Below are 18,680 nucleotides of genomic sequence, written 5' to 3' on the forward strand. Positions count from 1 at the left end.
GGTCCGCCATAAGGTATTGCAAATTTAATCGATCCGAATTTTGGCCTATAGCCTGCAGGGCCCGTTGGGTACTGCGTTGGCGTTCGGTCCAGGTAGGGAACGTCCCCTCCAGGGCCCGTAGGTATTGATTTCGTACATCGATAGGGCTAATTTGCACGTTGGCATTCGCTAATCTAGCTACCAGGGAATTAAAACGGCTGTTAAATTCTGGTATTGACCCTCTAAATTTCGAAAAATTTAGGGCGTGAAATTCCCGATATAGCGAGTCTCTGCTAATTTCGGGTGCAACGGAATAGCTATCTTCCAGGGTCTTATAGGCCGTTACAGGGCTGGAATGCCATGCAATGGATTCTAAAGGTTCCTTGGTTAGGCTGTCTTTAATAAGCAATAATAGGACTGATTGCTCATGTTCCGGTAGGCTATAGCCAATTTCAGGGTTGGAAATAAATTCCGCAGCTTTTATAGCCCTGAATTGTACTATAAGTGCCTGTTTCCACAGGTCGTAGTTGCTAGCCCCTACTAATTTGCAATTTTCGGGGAAGGAAAATACCCGTTTTGATAGTTCTTTACCTATCCCGTCACCTAGAATTAGGTTACCGGGTGGATTAGGTGGTGCGGTAGCGGTATTAGCGCTAAAAATCTGTGGGTTGGCCTCCAGATTACCGCTATTGGGGGTATTAATACCCGCAATACCACTAAAACTAGTGGGTTCACCATTTTTCAGCGTCAACAGAGATGTTAACTGTTGAATTGTGTGCTGAAGTTGATCCAATTGCGTAGTTAACGCTTTTAATTGCAGGTCTTGCGCCTGTAATTTAGCGGTTAGAACTTCATTCGGGCTGGATTCAGGGCCCCTATCCGGTGGAATTGGGCCTGGGAGGCCCGACATAGGGCTGTCTTCCATTGTAGGGTGGCCTGAATTATAGTTAAAAACTAACCTAGTCGCCTAAGGGTAAATACCCCAATCTAGGATTTTCTATAGCCGTTTGCCTTCTAACGGTTACAGGCCTATACTTGCCAAATATAGGGCTTATTGCTATTTTCAATGATCGAATCCACTGAAAATACAGGGTTGGAATCCCTAAATCCACAATTAATGGGTGCCCTGGTATTATTTGTACCGATCCAGGTGCACTAGCGATCGAAAGTTCAATTCGCTAGGTGGGTGCAGGGTAACCTGCAGGGTAATTTGCAGCGTTCGGTTAGTGGATCACTGGGCTATTAGCGGGCGAATACAGGGGTTTTGGCCCTGACTCGTTAGCGCAAACCCTAATTAACGCACTAAAAATTTGAACCAATCGCAATAGCGATGCACAACCCATAAAAACCACACCAAAAATTTTGGGATTTGCAATCGAGCGAGCGCTGCAGTGCCTGAAAATTGGGCCTGAGTCAAACGCTAATATAGCGACCCCTCACTGTAATTACAGGGGGGATAGGTGCTAACGTAGCACCTATAACCAACAATTTGCACAAAAACAGCAATATCTTCGTCAATATACGTGCTGCGGATATGCGACAATAACCAAATTAAAGCCTGAAAACAGGGCTTTCCAATAATGCAAAGTGCGCTTTAGTGCACTAGCTAGAACCTTTCCGGGCTCATAACCTGTTAATAACAATGGTGCTAACAGGGGATATAGGGGTAAACCCTAGGTGCGGCGTGGTAAATAACCAGTGCTAAAAGCGCTAAATAATAGGTAGAAATGCACTATAATTTTGGTACTGATAAATAATTGGTTGGGGGAGATTTTGCTTTATTTCCCTTACATACTCTCCGACATCGAAGTGGGGGTCCGCACGCCAGAAAAGGTTCCGGTGCCGCGAATGAATTTCCGAAAAACTAATTTGTATGGGTTTTTGAAAAAACACCCTCATTTGCATACAAACCATCTCTGGGTTTGCATTTAAACGTTGACTTGGTGAAATTTTCAACCCGGTACAGGGTAGCTGACTCGCAGGTGCAGGGTGGGTATTAAACCCGGTACAGGGTAGCTAACCCCACTCGCTGACCTTTAAATTGCATTCCTGCATTAACAAAGTAACGGAATTCCACCATTCCCCACTCCACTTCGGCACTAAATAAAATTGGCTATATACAAATAAAAGTGGGCTTATTACATGCAAAATAATGCATATAATTAACAGTTACTGTATCACCCTCTATGGAATCGAGGATATTAGGGGGTGTAGGGAGTGCCCCTTTATTTGTACGCCTAACAGAGGTGGCTTTAATGCAAGTAATGCAGGTAATAGCCCTAATTTTGTCGAAATTAGGTAGACCGTCTGCGTTTTTAGCGGTCTTTTTAAGCAATAACAACCCTATATGCCCTAAGCGCCTGTGCCATAACAGGGCTTTTTGGGCCTGGATTTCGTCACAATCGCCTGTAATTCCGTCTCCTTCAGCTGTTACCCAACCATCGGTAGTTCGATTTAGGCTTAAAGGGAGGTAATTTACAGGGGCCTGCACTAATTCCGGTACTAAAGGAGGTTCTAACAACGGATTTCTTGTGTGGGAAACCCCCTCTTTTTCGGTATTAGCCCCTTTTGTATTAGGCTGCTTAAAAGGGTCATCTAGCGGCTTACCGGGCCTACGGGGCCCAATCTCACGTGGATTTTCAGGGGTTTTTGCACTAAATTTCTGCATTACAGGTAAATCTACGGTTATATCCTTATTTTGTTTGGGATTTAACACTTCCGTTACCGTATTTTCTCCCGGTTCCGAATCGGTGTAGATTTTATAGTCGTCTTGGTCTTCAGGGACTATATTATTTAGTGTTAATTATATGCATTATTTTGCATGTAATAAGCCCACTTTTATTTGTATATAGCCAATTTTATTTAGTGCCGAAGTGGAGTGGGGAATGGTGGAATTCCGTTACTTTGTTAATGCAGGAATGCAATTTAAAGGTCAGCGAGTGGGGTTAGCTACCCTGTACCGGGTTTAATACCCACCCTGCACCTGCGAGTCAGCTACCCTGTACCGGGTTGAAAATTTCACCAAGTCAACGTTTAAATGCAAACCCAGAGATGGTTTGTATGCAAATGAGGGTGTTTTTTCAAAAACCCATACAAATTAGTTTTTCGGAAATTCATTCGCGGCACCGGAACCTTTTCTGGCGTGCGGACCCCCACTTCGATGTCGGAGAGTATGTAAGGGAAATAAAGCAAAATCTCCCCCAACCAATTATTTATCAGTACCAAAATTATAGTGCATTTCTACCTATTATTCAGCGCTTTTAGCACTGGTTATTTACCACGCCGCACCTAGGGTTTACCCCTATATCCCCTGTTAGCACCATTGTTATTAACAGGTTATGAGCCCGGAAAGGTTCTAGCTAGTGCACTAAAGCGCACTTTGCATTATTGGAAAGCCCTGTTTTCAGGCTTTAATTTGGTTATTGTCGCATATCCGCAGCACGTATATTGACGAAGATATTGCTGTTTTTGTGCAAATTGTTGGTTATAGGTGCTACGTTAGCACCTATCCCCCCTGTAATTACAGTGAGGGGTCGCTATATTAGCGTTTGACTCAGGCCCAATTTTCAGGCACTGCAGCGCTCGCTCGATTGCAAATCCCAAAATTTTTGGTGTGGTTTTTATGGGTTGTGCATCGCTATTGCGATTGGTTCAAATTTTTAGTGCGTTAATTAGGGTTTGCGCTAACGAGTCAGGGCCAAAACCCCTGTATTCGCCCGCTAATAGCCCAGTGATCCACTAACCGAACGCTGCAAATTACCCTGCAGGTTACCCTGCACCCACCTAGCGAATTGAACTTTCGATCGCTAGTGCACCTGGATCGGTACAAATAATACCAGGGCACCCATTAATTGTGGATTTAGGGATTCCAACCCTGTATTTTCAGTGGATTCGATCATTGAAAATAGCAATAAGCCCTATATTTGGCAAGTATAGGCCTGTAACCGTTAGAAGGCAAACGGCTATAGAAAATCCTAGATTGGGGTATTTACCCTTAGGCGACTAGGTTAGTTTTTAACTATAATTCAGGCCACCCTACAATGGAAGACAGCCCTATGTCGGGCCTCCCAGGCCCAATTCCACCGGATAGGGGCCCTGAATCCAGCCCGAATGAAGTTCTAACCGCTAAATTACAGGCGCAAGACCTGCAATTAAAAGCGTTAACTACGCAATTGGATCAACTTCAGCACACAATTCAACAGTTAACATCTCTGTTGACGCTGAAAAATGGTGAACCCACTAGTTTTAGTGGTATTGCGGGTATTAATACCCCCAATAGCGGTAATCTGGAGGCCAACCCACAGATTTTTAGCGCTAATACCGCTACCGCACCACCTAATCCACCCGGTAACCTAATTCTAGGTGACGGGATAGGTAAAGAACTATCAAAACGGGTATTTTCCTTCCCCGAAAATTGCAAATTAGTAGGGGCTAGCAATTACGACCTGTGGAAACAGGCACTTATAGTACAATTCAGGGCTATAAAAGCTGCGGAATTTATTTCCAACCCTGAAATTGGCTATAGCCTACCGGAACATGAGCAATCAGTCCTATTATTGCTTATTAAAGACAGCCTAACCAAGGAACCTTTAGAATCCATTGCATGGCATTCCAGCCCTGTAACGGCCTATAAGACCCTGGAAGATAGCTATTCCGTTGCACCCGAAATTAGCAGAGACTCGCTATATCGGGAATTTCACGCCCTAAATTTTTCGAAATTTAGAGGGTCAATACCAGAATTTAACAGCCGTTTTAATTCCCTGGTAGCTAGATTAGCGAATGCCAACGTGCAAATTAGCCCTATCGATGTACGAAATCAATACCTACGGGCCCTGGAGGGGACGTTCCCTACCTGGACCGAACGCCAACGCAGTACCCAACGGGCCCTGCAGGCTATAGGCCAAAATTCGGATCGATTAAATTTGCAATACCTTATGGCGGACCTTATATCCGAAAATTCGATTTCAGGCTCTACAACTGCCAAAGCCACTAATTACAGGGCTGAAGGTCGAAAATCAGGGAAAAAAGGCGCTAAAAAGGACGCTAAAAAGGAAAATAATGGGCAGGACGGCACCTCCAAATCACGAAAAAAGGGCAAATCAACCCCTAATTCGGATTCGGCTATTGCAAAAGATAATAAATCCTCCAATTCCAGCGAATCGAACGCTGGAACTTCCATGATTTCAATGGATTTCGAGTTATTTACGGGCTCGATTCCAGGTGACGTTAGCGTTTGCGCAGCGTATAACGCCCTGGAACAGGCAGGCGATTCGGGCGGTAATTTACCGTACCGGGCACTGCAACAGGAGGTTAATTCCGCTATTAGCGGGGTTATAGAATTATGTTCGGAATCGGATTCGGAACCCGATTATACCGGTAAAACGCTAAAACCACAGGTATTAGCAACTAATTCTAAGGCTAAGACGAAGCCTGGAAGCGGCGTAAATAGGGACCCTAAGCCCCGACGGCTAGGCTACCCGGTCCTGTACGATACAGGTAGCACGCACCATATCTTTGCAAATAAGCAATTTTGTTAATAATAATGGTGCTAACAGGGGATATAGGGGTAAACCCTAGGTGCGGCGTGGTAAATAACCAGTGCTAAAAGCGCTAAATAATAGGTAGAAATGCACTATAATTTTGGTACTGATAAATAATTGGTTGGGGGAGATTTTGCTTTATTTCCCTTACATACTCTCCGACATCGAAGTGGGGGTCCGCACGCCAGAAAAGGTTCCGGTGCCGCGAATGAATTTCCGAAAAACTAATTTGTATGGGTTTTTGAAAAAACACCCTCATTTGCATACAAACCATCTCTGGGTTTGCATTTAAACGTTAACTTGGTGAAATTTTCAACCCGGTACAGGGTAGCTGACTCGCAGGTGCAGGGTGGGTATTAAACCCGGTACAGGGTAGCTAACCCCACTCGCTGACCTTTAAATTGCATTCCTGCATTAACAAAGTAACGGAATTCCACCATTCCCCACTCCACTTCGGCACTAAATAAAGTTGGCTATATACAAATAAAAGTGGGCTTATTACATGCAAAATAATGCATATAATTAACAAATTTTTTACCGATTATACCCCCGGCTCAACAGTCGAAATCGGTACCGGAGGTGGCCCTGTTAGGCCTATTGGCACTGGAACTGTTAAAATACAGGTCCGGTATGGCTCCAAAATTGACGAATTTAGAGAGGTTACGTTAAATAACGTGCTATATATCCCCTCGTTTGGAATAAATATCGTTAGTGGGCTAATACACTACAATACAGGGGGCGTATTATTAAAAAATACCCTGTACGATCGGGATCGCAAGGCGTGGGGACGCCTAAATACCGCCAAAAATTCGTTCTGTTTGGAGGTAAAAGGGTGCGATATCCTTATTCGAAATACTACATCTACGGTTTCGAATTACGCCTGTGTAATTGGTGAATATAGCACCGCCTCTAGCCTAACCTTACAGGGGGTTACAAAGGGCTACGCAGCCCCGTTGGAGGTAAAACTAAATAATATAGTCCCTGAAGACCAAGACGACTATAAAATCTACACCGATTCGGAACCGGGAGAAAATACGGTAACGGAAGTGTTAAATCCCAAACAAAATAAGGATATAACCGTAGATTTACCTGTAATGCAGAAATTTAGTGCAAAAACCCCTGAAAATCCACGTGAGATTGGGCCCCGTAGGCCCGGTAAGCCGCTAGATGACCCTTTTAAGCAGCCTAATACAAAAGGGGCTAATACCGAAAAAGAGGGGGTTTCCCACACAAGAAATCCGTTGTTAGAACCTCCTTTAGTACCGGAATTAGTGCAGGCCCCTGTAAATTACCTCCCTTTAAGCCTAAATCGAACTACCGATGGTTGGGTAACAGCTGAAGGAGACGGAATTACAGGCGATTGTGACGAAATCCAGGCCCAAAAAGCCCTGTTATGGCACAGGCGCTTAGGGCATATAGGGTTGTTATTGCTTAAAAAGACCGCTAAAAACGCAGACGGTCTACCTAATTTCGACAAAATTAGGGCTATTACCTGCATTACTTGCATTAAAGCCACCTCTGTTAGGCGTACAAATAAAGGGGCACTCCCTACACCCCCTAATATCCTCGATTCCATAGAGGGTGATACAGTAACCCTTAAACCTAACCCTCACAATAAAAAACCCGTATTTTTGTTATTAGTGGATCGAAAATCACGTTTTCGGTGGTCGATCTCACTACGGAATAAAGCCGGACCTACGGTTTTAGTGGCTATTAAAGGCTTTTTTAAGGTTTTAAAAGCTACGTACGGGCGCTACCCCACTAAATTTCATTTTGATGGGGGGCACGAGGTAAATACAGAGCTTCAAGATTGGTTTGCAAGTAAAGGTGTTAATTTTAGCACCTCCAACCCCTACAACCATGGCCAAAACGGGCTAACGGAACGGTCCGTTAGGGTTATTTTGGATAGGCTAAGGTCTACCATTTTAGCGGCAGGTCTACCACTATATTTATGGTGTTATTTACTGTCAGCCGTGGTTGATTTAGTTAACCGTACAGCGGTAACTAACAGGGAGTTAACACCCTACGAGGAATTTTATTCCGAATTTCAACCTGGATTACCACACAGGCCTAATTTAGGCCATTATCGGGTTATTGGTACCGTATGCCAGGCTATTATACCGCTGGAAAAACGCCAAAAATCCAACAAATTGGCTCCCCGAACGGAAACAGTAAGGCTTTTAGCCCATTTATCCAATTCTACAGCGTTGGTTTACGCCCCCGCCAGACGGGCCGTATATAAAACCTCTACCGTAAAAATTTTAGAGGGTATACCCGCTGAAAATTTGGCTATTCCAGGGGAAACGCTACAGATTTCAGAGGGGGAAAATCCAGATTTAGAGGGGGATTCTAATTCTGAACCTGAAGACGAAATCTACAGCGCCAAAACTTTGGATCCAGTGGATAATAATCCCCTACCTCCCGCAATTACAGTTCCTCCCTGGCCTGTACAGTCTACTGTTCGCCCCCCAGAGCTTATAACGGTAGCGGTGCCTAATTCAGCACCTAAAATAACGGAAGTTCCGGTGTTTTCGGCACCTAAAATACAGAATATGGAGTTAAATTCGCAGTTCGAAAACCCAGATCCTATGGATATCGATTACGTGCATTATCTTTGTTATCAAACCCAAAAGAAAACAAAGAAAAAGCCCACTAAAGACGGCGAACCAAATAGCTACCAACAGGCCCTAAAAAGCCCTGAAAGTGCTAAATGGTTAGCAGCTTTAGCGTCTGAATTCGACCAGATCGTTACTGCAAAAACCTTCCGTTTTATCCCTAAAATTAAAATGCATACAGGCCGTAGACTAATCTCTACCCGGCCGGTGTTTAAATTAAAAAAGGATGAAAATAATAAGCCTATAAAGTATAAAGCCAGGCTTGTTGTTAGGGGGTTTTTACAGGTCGAAGGCCTAGATTATATCGAGACTTTTGCTAGCACTAGTATACCGCCCACCTGGCGTATATTATTGGCTATAGCTAATGCACAAAATTGGGAAATAGAACAAATCGATTTTATCGGTGCGTTTTTAAATAGTGACCTTACCGACGTAGATATTTATTTGCAAATTCCAGAGGGTTTTAGCGATTGGGCTAGATCTTGCAGCCCTACTACCGCTAAAATTTTAGTGCAAATGGGCTATAATCCAAAGGAAATGCAAGTTATACTGTTGGAAAAGGCGCTATACGGTCTGAAACAGGGCCCAAGAGAATGGCAAACAAAGCTAAAAAGCCTACTTTTTACAGAAGGTTTTAAGCCGCTAATCTCTGATCCAGCTGTCTTTTATAATGCTAAATCCAAGCATTTCATTGTTACTTTTGTTGACGATTGCCTGCTAATAGGTCCTAAATTGCAATATATTCAGGATTTAAAAGCCCGTTTTAACAAAATATACGCATTGGAAGACAGGGGCCCTGCAGCCTATTTTCTAGGCGTTCAGATTATAAGGGACAGGCCTAACCGCCTGCTTTGGCTCCATCAAAGTCAGTATATAGAGGAAGCATTAGCAACGTTCGGATTAGCTGATTGCAAACCTATTTCTGTTCCCTTACAGCCGGGTGTGCTAAAATATAGTGGGGGCAAACCCGTAAATGCGCTAGAAATCAAATTGTTACAGCGTATTATCGGCACCCTAATGTATTTAATGCTATTAACGCGCCCGGACATCGGTTTTGCGGTTCAATGGTTATCTCGTTTTTTAACGAAAGCCACTACAATCCACTTAACGGCAGCTAAAAACCTACTTCGCTACTTAGCAGGTACTAAATCCCTAGCAATCTGCTACGGAAATAGGGTAATTAAAGCTAATTTACCACCTAACTCTTTGATTGGGGGTTTTAAAGGCCTAAAATTACTTGGTTTTAGTGACAGCGATTTTGCCGGGGCTAGGGAAGATTCAAAATCCACTTACGGATATTTGTATACCCTATCTGGGGGCCCTATAACGTGGAAGTGCAAAAAGGCTAGTACTATAGCTTTAAGCACCCCAGAAGCCGAAACCGACGCCTTAGCGGAAGCCCTGCGTGAAGCACAGTGGCTTAAAAGCCTATTTACAGAGATTGGACTACCTGTAAAAGGCCCTATTGCAATATTTGGAGATAATACAGGCTCTATAGCTAACGCACACAACCCTACGCACCACCAACGTACTAAACATACGTTATTAAAATTTCACTACGTAAGGGAGTTAGTTACAGAAGGATTAGTGACCCTAAAATACCTGGAATCCAAACAAATGCCCGCTGACGGCCTTACAAAGCCCCTAACGCTTCCAATTCACAAGGTTTTTTTAGAGCTTATAGGGTTAAAACCCCTGTAAACTTAGTTTTTACCTATTGAATTGTAGGGCACCTAGTTAGTTCGTTAGCTAACTACCACCATTTTTCTCCTTTGTTTGCAATTATTGGATTTTTGTTAGCCCGACACCAACCGATCTACCCAAACCTACCCTGCTCAGGTTGATTATTAAGCAACTTATACCGACCTTATACCCGAAGTCGAATCCGAATTTAATTAGCTCGCGTTTTGGGCGACCTAGCGATTTTTAATCTACCCTATATATTAAACTTTTCTGGGATCCACAACAACGAACAGCCAGATTAGCTACCTGGCTTAGTAGTAAGTTCCGTTGGTTATAATCTGTAGGTCGTGGGTTCGAATCCGGGGGTTGTTACAATTCTGGGGGTCTTTTTCAATTCGGGGGTTCAGTCAATCGGGGGTTTGGTACAAAGGGCTTATTCATCCAGGGGGTTCGCACCGGGGGTTCGAGTTGGGTTGGGACACAAGGGGGAATTTCTTTTGTTTTTTTGTTTTGGGGGTTTTATTTTACGTACTTTTCTTTTCCGACTTTATTTTTGGATTAAGTAGCAAAAGAGAGGGGGTGTTAATTATATGCATTATTTTGCATGTAATAAGCCCACTTTTATTTGTATATAGCCAATTTTATTTAGTGCCGAAGTGGAGTGGGGAATGGTGGAATTCCGTTACTTTGTTAATGCAGGAATGCAATTTAAAGGTCAGCGAGTGGGGTTAGCTACCCTGTACCGGGTTTAATACCCACCCTGCACCTGCGAGTCAGCTACCCTGTACCGGGTTGAAAATTTCACCAAGTCAACGTTTAAATGCAAACCCAGAGATGGTTTGTATGCAAATGAGGGTGTTTTTTCAAAAACCCATACAAATTAGTTTTTCGGAAATTCATTCGCGGCACCGGAACCTTTTCTGGCGTGCGGACCCCCACTTCGATGTCGGAGAGTATGTAAGGGAAATAAAGCAAAATCTCCCCCAACCAATTATTTATCAGTACCAAAATTATAGTGCATTTCTACCTATTATTCAGCGCTTTTAGCACTGGTTATTTACCACGCCGCACCTAGGGTTTACCCCTATATCCCCTGTTAGCACCATTGTTATTAACATTTAGTTTTACCTCCAACGGGGCTGCGTAGCCCTTTGTAACCCCCTGTAAGGTTAGGCTAGAGGCGGTGCTATATTCACCAATTACACAGGCGTAATTCGAAACCGTAGATGTAGTATTTCGAATAAGGATATCGCACCCTTTTACCTCCAAACAGAACGAATTTTTGGCGGTATTTAGGCGTCCCCACGCCTTGCGATCCCGATCGTACAGGGTATTTTTTAATAATACGCCCCCTGTATTGTAGTGTATTAGCCCACTAACGATATTTATTCCAAACGAGGGGATATATAGCACGTTATTTAACGTAACCTCTCTAAATTCGTCAATTTTGGAGCCATACCGGACTTGTATTTTAACAGTTCCAGTGCCAATAGGCCTAACAGGGCCACCTCCGGTACCGATTTCGACTGTTGAGCCGGGGGTATAATCGGTAAAAAATTGCTTATTTGCAAAGATATGGTGCGTGCTACCTGTATCGTACAGGACCGGGTAGCCTAGCCGTCGGGGCTTAGGGTCCCTATTTACGCCGCTTCCAGGCTTCGTCTTAGCCTTAGAATTAGTTGCTAATACCTGTGGTTTTAGCGTTTTACCGGTATAATCGGGTTCCGAATCCGATTCCGAACATAATTCTATAACCCCGCTAATAGCGGAATTAACCTCCTGTTGCAGTGCCCGGTACGGTAAATTACCGCCCGAATCGCCTGCCTGTTCCAGGGCGTTATACGCTGCGCAAACGCTAACGTCACCTGGAATCGAGCCCGTAAATAACTCGAAATCCATTGAAATCATGGAAGTTCCAGCGTTCGATTCGCTGGAATTGGAGGATTTATTATCTTTTGCAATAGCCGAATCCGAATTAGGGGTTGATTTGCCCTTTTTTCGTGATTTGGAGGTGCCGTCCTGCCCATTATTTTCCTTTTTAGCGTCCTTTTTAGCGCCTTTTTTCCCTGATTTTCGACCTTCAGCCCTGTAATTAGTGGCTTTGGCAGTTGTAGAGCCTGAAATCGAATTTTCGGATATAAGGTCCGCCATAAGGTATTGCAAATTTAATCGATCCGAATTTTGGCCTATAGCCTGCAGGGCCCGTTGGGTACTGCGTTGGCGTTCGGTCCAGGTAGGGAACGTCCCCTCCAGGGCCCGTAGGTATTGATTTCGTACATCGATAGGGCTAATTTGCACGTTGGCATTCGCTAATCTAGCTACCAGGGAATTAAAACGGCTGTTAAATTCTGGTATTGACCCTCTAAATTTCGAAAAATTTAGGGCGTGAAATTCCCGATATAGCGAGTCTCTGCTAATTTCGGGTGCAACGGAATAGCTATCTTCCAGGGTCTTATAGGCCGTTACAGGGCTGGAATGCCATGCAATGGATTCTAAAGGTTCCTTGGTTAGGCTGTCTTTAATAAGCAATAATAGGACTGATTGCTCATGTTCCGGTAGGCTATAGCCAATTTCAGGGTTGGAAATAAATTCCGCAGCTTTTATAGCCCTGAATTGTACTATAAGTGCCTGTTTCCACAGGTCGTAGTTGCTAGCCCCTACTAATTTGCAATTTTCGGGGAAGGAAAATACCCGTTTTGATAGTTCTTTACCTATCCCGTCACCTAGAATTAGGTTACCGGGTGGATTAGGTGGTGCGGTAGCGGTATTAGCGCTAAAAATCTGTGGGTTGGCCTCCAGATTACCACTATTGGGGGTATTAATACCCGCAATACCACTAAAACTAGTGGGTTCACCATTTTTCAGCGTCAACAGAGATGTTAACTGTTGAATTGTGTGCTGAAGTTGATCCAATTGCGTAGTTAACGCTTTTAATTGCAGGTCTTGCGCCTGTAATTTAGCGGTTAGAACTTCATTCGGGCTGGATTCAGGGCCCCTATCCGGTGGAATTGGGCCTGGGAGGCCCGACATAGGGCTGTCTTCCATTGTAGGGTGGCCTGAATTATAGTTAAAAACTAACCTAGTCGCCTAAGGGTAAATACCCCAATCTAGGATTTTCTATAGCCGTTTGCCTTCTAACGGTTACAGGCCTATACTTGCCAAATATAGGGCTTATTGCTATTTTCAATGATCGAATCCACTGAAAATACAGGGTTGGAATCCCTAAATCCACAATTAATGGGTGCCCTGGTATTATTTGTACCGATCCAGGTGCACTAGCGATCGAAAGTTCAATTCGCTAGGTGGGTGCAGGGTAACCTGCAGGGTAATTTGCAGCGTTCGGTTAGTGGATCACTGGGCTATTAGCGGGCGAATACAGGGGTTTTGGCCCTGACTCGTTAGCGCAAACCCTAATTAACGCACTAAAAATTTGAACCAATCGCAATAGCGATGCACAACCCATAAAAACCACACCAAAAATTTTGGGATTTGCAATCGAGCGAGCGCTGCAGTGCCTGAAAATTGGGCCTGAGTCAAACGCTAATATAGCGACCCCTCACTGTAATTACAGGGGGGATAGGTGCTAACGTAGCACCTATAACCAACAATTTGCACAAAAACAGCAATATCTTCGTCAATATACGTGCTGCGGATATGCGACAATAACCAAATTAAAGCCTGAAAACAGGGCTTTCCAATAATGCAAAGTGCGCTTTAGTGCACTAGCTAGAACCTTTCCGGGCTCATAACCTGTTAATAATAATGGTGCTAACAGGGGATATAGGGGTAAACCCTAGGTGCGGCGTGGTAAATAACCAGTGCTAAAAGCGCTGAATAATAGGTAGAAATGCACTATAATTTTGGTACTGATAAATAATTGGTTGGGGGAGATTTTGCTTTATTTCCCTTACATACTCTCCGACATCGAAGTGGGGGTCCGCACGCCAGAAAAGGTTCCGGTGCCGCGAATGAATTTCCGAAAAACTAATTTGTATGGGTTTTTGAAAAAACACCCTCATTTGCATACAAACCATCTCTGGGTTTGCATTTAAACGTTGACTTGGTGAAATTTTCAACCCGGTACAGGGTAGCTGACTCGCAGGTGCAGGGTGGGTATTAAACCCGGTACAGGGTAGCTAACCCCACTCGCTGACCTTTAAATTGCATTCCTGCATTAACAAAGTAACGGAATTCCACCATTCCCCACTCCACTTCGGCACTAAATAAAATTGGCTATATACAAATAAAAGTGGGCTTATTACATGCAAAATAATGCATATAATTAACATTACCACGACCTATTAAACGTATTTAACAAAATGGAATCCGATTAGGTCCCGTTTTTTCGACCGGGATTAAACCATAATATATAATTCGAAAATAATTCCAAAATATTGGGATATAGTCCATTTTACAAAATAACGGAGGAAAAATTGGAAGTTTGCAGGAAATATTTCCAAAAAAACCTCCAAAAAGGTTTTATAAAACCAGGATCGACCCCGTGGGCCGCCCCCATCCTGTTCGCACAAAAAGGCGATGGAAGATTCCGGTTTTGCGTCGATTATCGAAAATTAAACGCCTTTACCAAAAAAGACGTTTATTTTTTACCGTTAATCGAGGAAATATTGGTCCGGATTTCCAAAATTCGATTTTTTACCAAAATTAATATTAGGCAAGTTTTCCACCGAATCCGTATAAACCCGGAATATTAAAATTATACAATTTTTAGGACCCGATACGGGATTTTCCGGTATAATATATTATTTTTTGGTTTTATTAACGGGCCGGTCACGTTCCAAAAATTTATTAACGAGATTTTAATGGAATATTTGGACGATTTTTGTTCCGTTTATATGGACGATATTTTAATTTGGAACGAGATTAAGGAGGAATATTAAATTTACGTCCGGCAAATTTTGGAAAGGTTTAAAAAAGTTGGATTCCAGGCTAATATTAAAAAATGCGAATTCCACATTATAAAAATACGATTTTTGGGTTTTATTATAGGTATTAAAGGCGTCGTTGTCGACCTAAATAAAGTAGCCGCCGTAAAATAATGGGCACCACCTATTACCGTAAAAGGAATGCAATTTTTTTAGGGTTTTGCAATTTTTACAGAAAGTTTGTTCCAAAGTACAGCCGGGTAGCCAAACCGTTAACGAATTTGACGAAAAAAGCGGTGCCTTTTTAATGGGACGAATATTGCCGCGCCGTTTTCGATACCCTGAAAAAGGCGTTAATTTCCGCACCCGTCCTTGCCTATTACCAAACGGATTACGAAATAAAAGTAAAGATTAATACGTTTGGAAAAATGGTAGCCGGAACGTTGCTGTAATAAAACCCAAATACCCAAAAATGGCATCCGATCGCATTTTTTTCCGAAATTATGCAGCAAGCGGAATTTAATTACCCCATTTACGATAAAGAATTGTTAGCAATTGTTAAAGCGTTAAAAACATGGAAACCAGAGCTAATGGGCATAAAAAAAAATTTGTGGCGATTATTAATTATAAAATTTTAAAATATTTTTTTACGAAACGGTTGTTTAATTTTCGGTAAACGGCCTGGGCCGATTTTTTTTCCCAATATAATTTTGAGATTATTTACCGCCCTGGTAGCGAAAACGTGTTGGCAAATATTTTGATCCGCAAGGCAGAAAATATATAAAATTAAAAAAAACGTTAAAAAACAGAACGTTATATGGTTATTTTCCGTTTTGTCGATAATATTGGCGACGATTTTTATATGGTTAACCCCTTTTTATATTGGCAAATTATTACCGATGGCGGTTTCGGAATATTATTGGTAGCGATCGAACCAATTGGCGCAATTGGACAATTGTTATTCGCTAAAAAGGTATTTAAAACCAACGAACATTTACTATTGTTAAAATAATACCGAATTAAAGCCCGTAACCCCGAAAAAAAATATTGGATATTATTATACGACAAATATATATTATACCGAGGGAAATTGGTAATCCCAGGCGACGGGGAATGGCCCGCCAAAATAATTTGTAAAATTTATAGGATTATTATTACGGCCCATTTTGGCCGCAATAAAACCCGCCGTTTGGTGGTACAGCAGTTTTGGTGGCCAAATATAAACGGAATAGTGGACCGTTATATTGCCAATTGTTCCTGTCGATCAGTTAAAATTCCGAGGGATAAAACCCCTGGGTTTTTATAATTATTACCCGTGCCGGATCGACAATGGAACATTATCGTCGTAAATTTTAAATTAATGCCCAAATCGAAGTCGGGAAACGATAATTTGTTTGTAATAATCGATGCGTTAACGAAACGGTCGTGGGCCGTTTTATATATAAAGACGGCTACCGCAAAAAATGCAACCATAATATATTACGAGGGTTTTTACCGTATTTATAATTTACCCAAGAAAATCGTTTCCGATAAAAATCCGCAATTTGTATTAGATTTGTTAATAACAATGGTGCTAACAGGGGATATAGGGGTAAACCCTAGGTGCGGCGTGGTAAATAACCAGTGCTAAAAGCGCTGAATAATAGGTAGAAATGCACTATAATTTTGGTACTGATAAATAATTGGTTGGGGGAGATTTTGCTTTATTTCCCTTACATACTCTCCGACATCGAAGTGGGGGTCCGCACGCCAGAAAAGGTTCCGGTGCCGCGAATGAATTTCCGAAAAACTAATTTGTATGGGTTTTTGAAAAAACACCCTCATTTGCATACAAACCATCTCTGGGTTTGCATTTAAACGTTGACTTGGTGAAATTTTCAACCCGGTACAGGGTAGCTGACTCGCAGGTGCAGGGTGGGTATTAAACCCGGTACAGGGTAGCTAACCCCACTCGCTGACCTTTAAATTGCATTCCTGCATTAACAAAGTAACGGAATTCCACCATTCCCCACTCCACTTCGGCACTAAATAAAATTGGCTATATACAAATAAAAGTGGGCTTATTACATGCAAAATAATGCATATAATTAACACCCCCTCTCTTTTGCTACTTAATCCAAAAATAAAGTCGGAAAAGAAAAGTACGTAAAATAAAACCCCCAAAACAAAAAAACAAAAGAAATTCCCCCTTGTGTCCCAACCCAACTCGAACCCCCGGTGCGAACCCCCTGGATGAATAAGCCCTTTGTACCAAACCCCCGATTGACTGAACCCCAGATTGGACGAACCCCCGAATTGAAAAAGACCCCCAGAATTGTAACAACCCCCGGATTCGAACCCACGACCTACAGATTATAACCAACGGAACTTACTACTAAGCCAGGTAGCTAATCTGGCTGTTCGTTGTTGTGGATCCCAGAAAAGTTTAATATATAGGGTAGATTAAAAATCGCTAGGTCGCCCAAAACGCGAGCTAATTAAATTCGGATTCGACTTCGGGTATAAGGTCGGTATAAGTTGCTTAATAATCAACCTGAGCAGGGTAGGTTTGGGTAGATCGGTTGGTGTCGGGCTAACAAAAATCCAATAATTGCAAACAAAGGAGAAAAATGGTGGTAGTTAGCTAACGAACTAACTAGGTGCCCTACAATTCAATAGGTAAAAACTAAGTTTACAGGGGTTTTAACCCTATAAGCTCTAAAAAAAACCTTGTGAATTGGAAGCGTTAGGGGCTTTGTAAGGCCGTCAGCGGGCATTTGTTTGGATTCCAGGTATTTTAGGGTCACTAATCCTTCTGTAACTAACTCCCTTACGTAGTGAAATTTTAATAACGTATGTTTAGTACGTTGGTGGTGCGTAGGGTTGTGTGCGTTAGCTATAGAGCCTGTATTATCTCCAAATATTGCAATAGGGCCTTTTACAGGTAGTCCAATCTCTGTAAATAGGCTTTTAAGCCACTGTGCTTCACGCAGGGCTTCCGCTAAGGCGTCGGTTTCGGCTTCTGGGGTGCTTAAAGCTATAGTACTAGCCTTTTTGCACTTCCACGTTATAGGGCCCCCAGATAGGGTATACAAATATCCGTAAGTGGATTTTGAATCTTCCCTAGCCCCGGCAAAATCGCTGTCACTAAAACCAAGTAATTTTAGGCCTTTAAAACCCCCAATCAAAGAGTTAGGTGGTAAATTAGCTTTAATTACCCTATTTCCGTAGCAGATTGCTAGGGATTTAGTACCTGCTAAGTAGCGAAGTAGGTTTTTAGCTGCCGTTAAGTGGATTGTAGTGGCTTTCGTTAAAAAACGAGATAACCATTGAACCGCAAAACCGATGTCCGGGCGCGTTAATAGCATTAAATACATTAGGGTGCCGATAATACGCTGTAACAATTTGATTTCTAGCGCATTTACGGGTTTGCCCCCACTATATTTTAGCACACCCGGCTGTAAGGGAACAGAAATAGGTTTGCAATCAGCTAATCCGAACGTTGCTAATGCTTCCTCTATATACTGACTTTGATGGAGCCAAAGCAGGCGGTTAGGCCTGTCCCTTATAATCTGAACGCCTAGAAAATAGGCTGCAGGGCCCCTGTCTTCCAATGCGTATATTTTGTTAAAACGGGCTTTTAAATCCTGAATATATTGCAATTTAGGACCTATTAGCAGGCAATCGTCAACAAAAGTAACAATGAAATGCTTGGATTTAGCATTATAAAAGACAGCTGGATCAGAGATTAGCGGCTTAAAACCTTCTGTAAAAAGTAGGCTTTTTAGCTTTGTTTGCCATTCTCTTGGGCCCTGTTTCAGACCGTATAGCGCCTTTTCCAACAGTATAACTTGCATTTCCTTTGGATTATAGCCCATTTGCACTAAAATTTTAGCGGTAGTAGGGCTGCAAGATCTAGCCCAATCGCTAAAACCCTCTGGAATTTGCAAATAAATATCTACGTCGGTAAGGTCACTATTTAAAAACGCACCGATAAAATC

General features: G+C 42.6%; 6 protein-coding genes across 6 annotated transcripts; 3 read left to right on the forward strand and 3 right to left on the reverse strand.

Annotated features, from left to right (window-relative positions):
• Positions 1-1,652: 1,652 nt before the first annotated feature.
• MGG_18080 (uncharacterized protein) lies at positions 1,653-2,115 on the reverse strand (the record flags this gene model as incomplete). Its single annotated transcript, XM_003721412.1, has 3 exons — positions 1,653-1,711; positions 1,775-1,843; positions 2,001-2,115. Coding segments are annotated over 3 exons (243 nt in total), but the record flags the coding sequence as incomplete, so codon positions are not given.
• Positions 2,116-2,808: 693 nt separating this feature from the next.
• MGG_18081 (uncharacterized protein) lies at positions 2,809-3,271 on the forward strand (the record flags this gene model as incomplete). The annotated part of the gene is made up of 3 exons (XM_003721413.1): positions 2,809-2,923; positions 3,081-3,149; positions 3,213-3,271. Coding segments are annotated over 3 exons (243 nt in total), but the record flags the coding sequence as incomplete, so codon positions are not given.
• A 748-nt stretch (positions 3,272-4,019) lies between these two features.
• On the forward strand, positions 4,020-5,556 carry MGG_18082 (uncharacterized protein; the record flags this gene model as incomplete). The annotated part of the gene is made up of 3 exons (XM_003721414.1): positions 4,020-4,353; positions 4,573-5,464; positions 5,535-5,556. 3 exons carry the CDS (start codon positions 4,020-4,022, stop codon positions 5,554-5,556), a joined length of 1,248 nt encoding a protein of 415 aa, XP_003721462.1.
• A 4,873-nt stretch (positions 5,557-10,429) lies between these two features.
• On the forward strand, positions 10,430-10,892 carry MGG_18083 (uncharacterized protein; the record flags this gene model as incomplete). Its single annotated transcript, XM_003721415.1, has 3 exons — positions 10,430-10,544; positions 10,702-10,770; positions 10,834-10,892. Coding segments are annotated over 3 exons (243 nt in total), but the record flags the coding sequence as incomplete, so codon positions are not given.
• Positions 10,893-13,610: 2,718 nt separating this feature from the next.
• On the reverse strand, positions 13,611-14,073 carry MGG_18084 (uncharacterized protein; the record flags this gene model as incomplete). Its single annotated transcript, XM_003721416.1, has 3 exons — positions 13,611-13,669; positions 13,733-13,801; positions 13,959-14,073. Coding segments are annotated over 3 exons (243 nt in total), but the record flags the coding sequence as incomplete, so codon positions are not given.
• Positions 14,074-16,298: 2,225 nt separating this feature from the next.
• Positions 16,299-16,761, reverse strand: MGG_18085 (uncharacterized protein; the record flags this gene model as incomplete). Its single annotated transcript, XM_003721417.1, has 3 exons — positions 16,299-16,357; positions 16,421-16,489; positions 16,647-16,761. Coding segments are annotated over 3 exons (243 nt in total), but the record flags the coding sequence as incomplete, so codon positions are not given.
• Positions 16,762-18,680: the final 1,919 nt, after the last annotated feature.

The sequence above is a fragment of the Pyricularia oryzae genome, chromosome 7 (genome assembly GCF_000002495.2).
Source record: "Pyricularia oryzae 70-15 chromosome 7, whole genome shotgun sequence".
Lineage (NCBI taxonomy): Eukaryota > Fungi > Ascomycota > Sordariomycetes > Magnaporthales > Pyriculariaceae > Pyricularia > Pyricularia oryzae.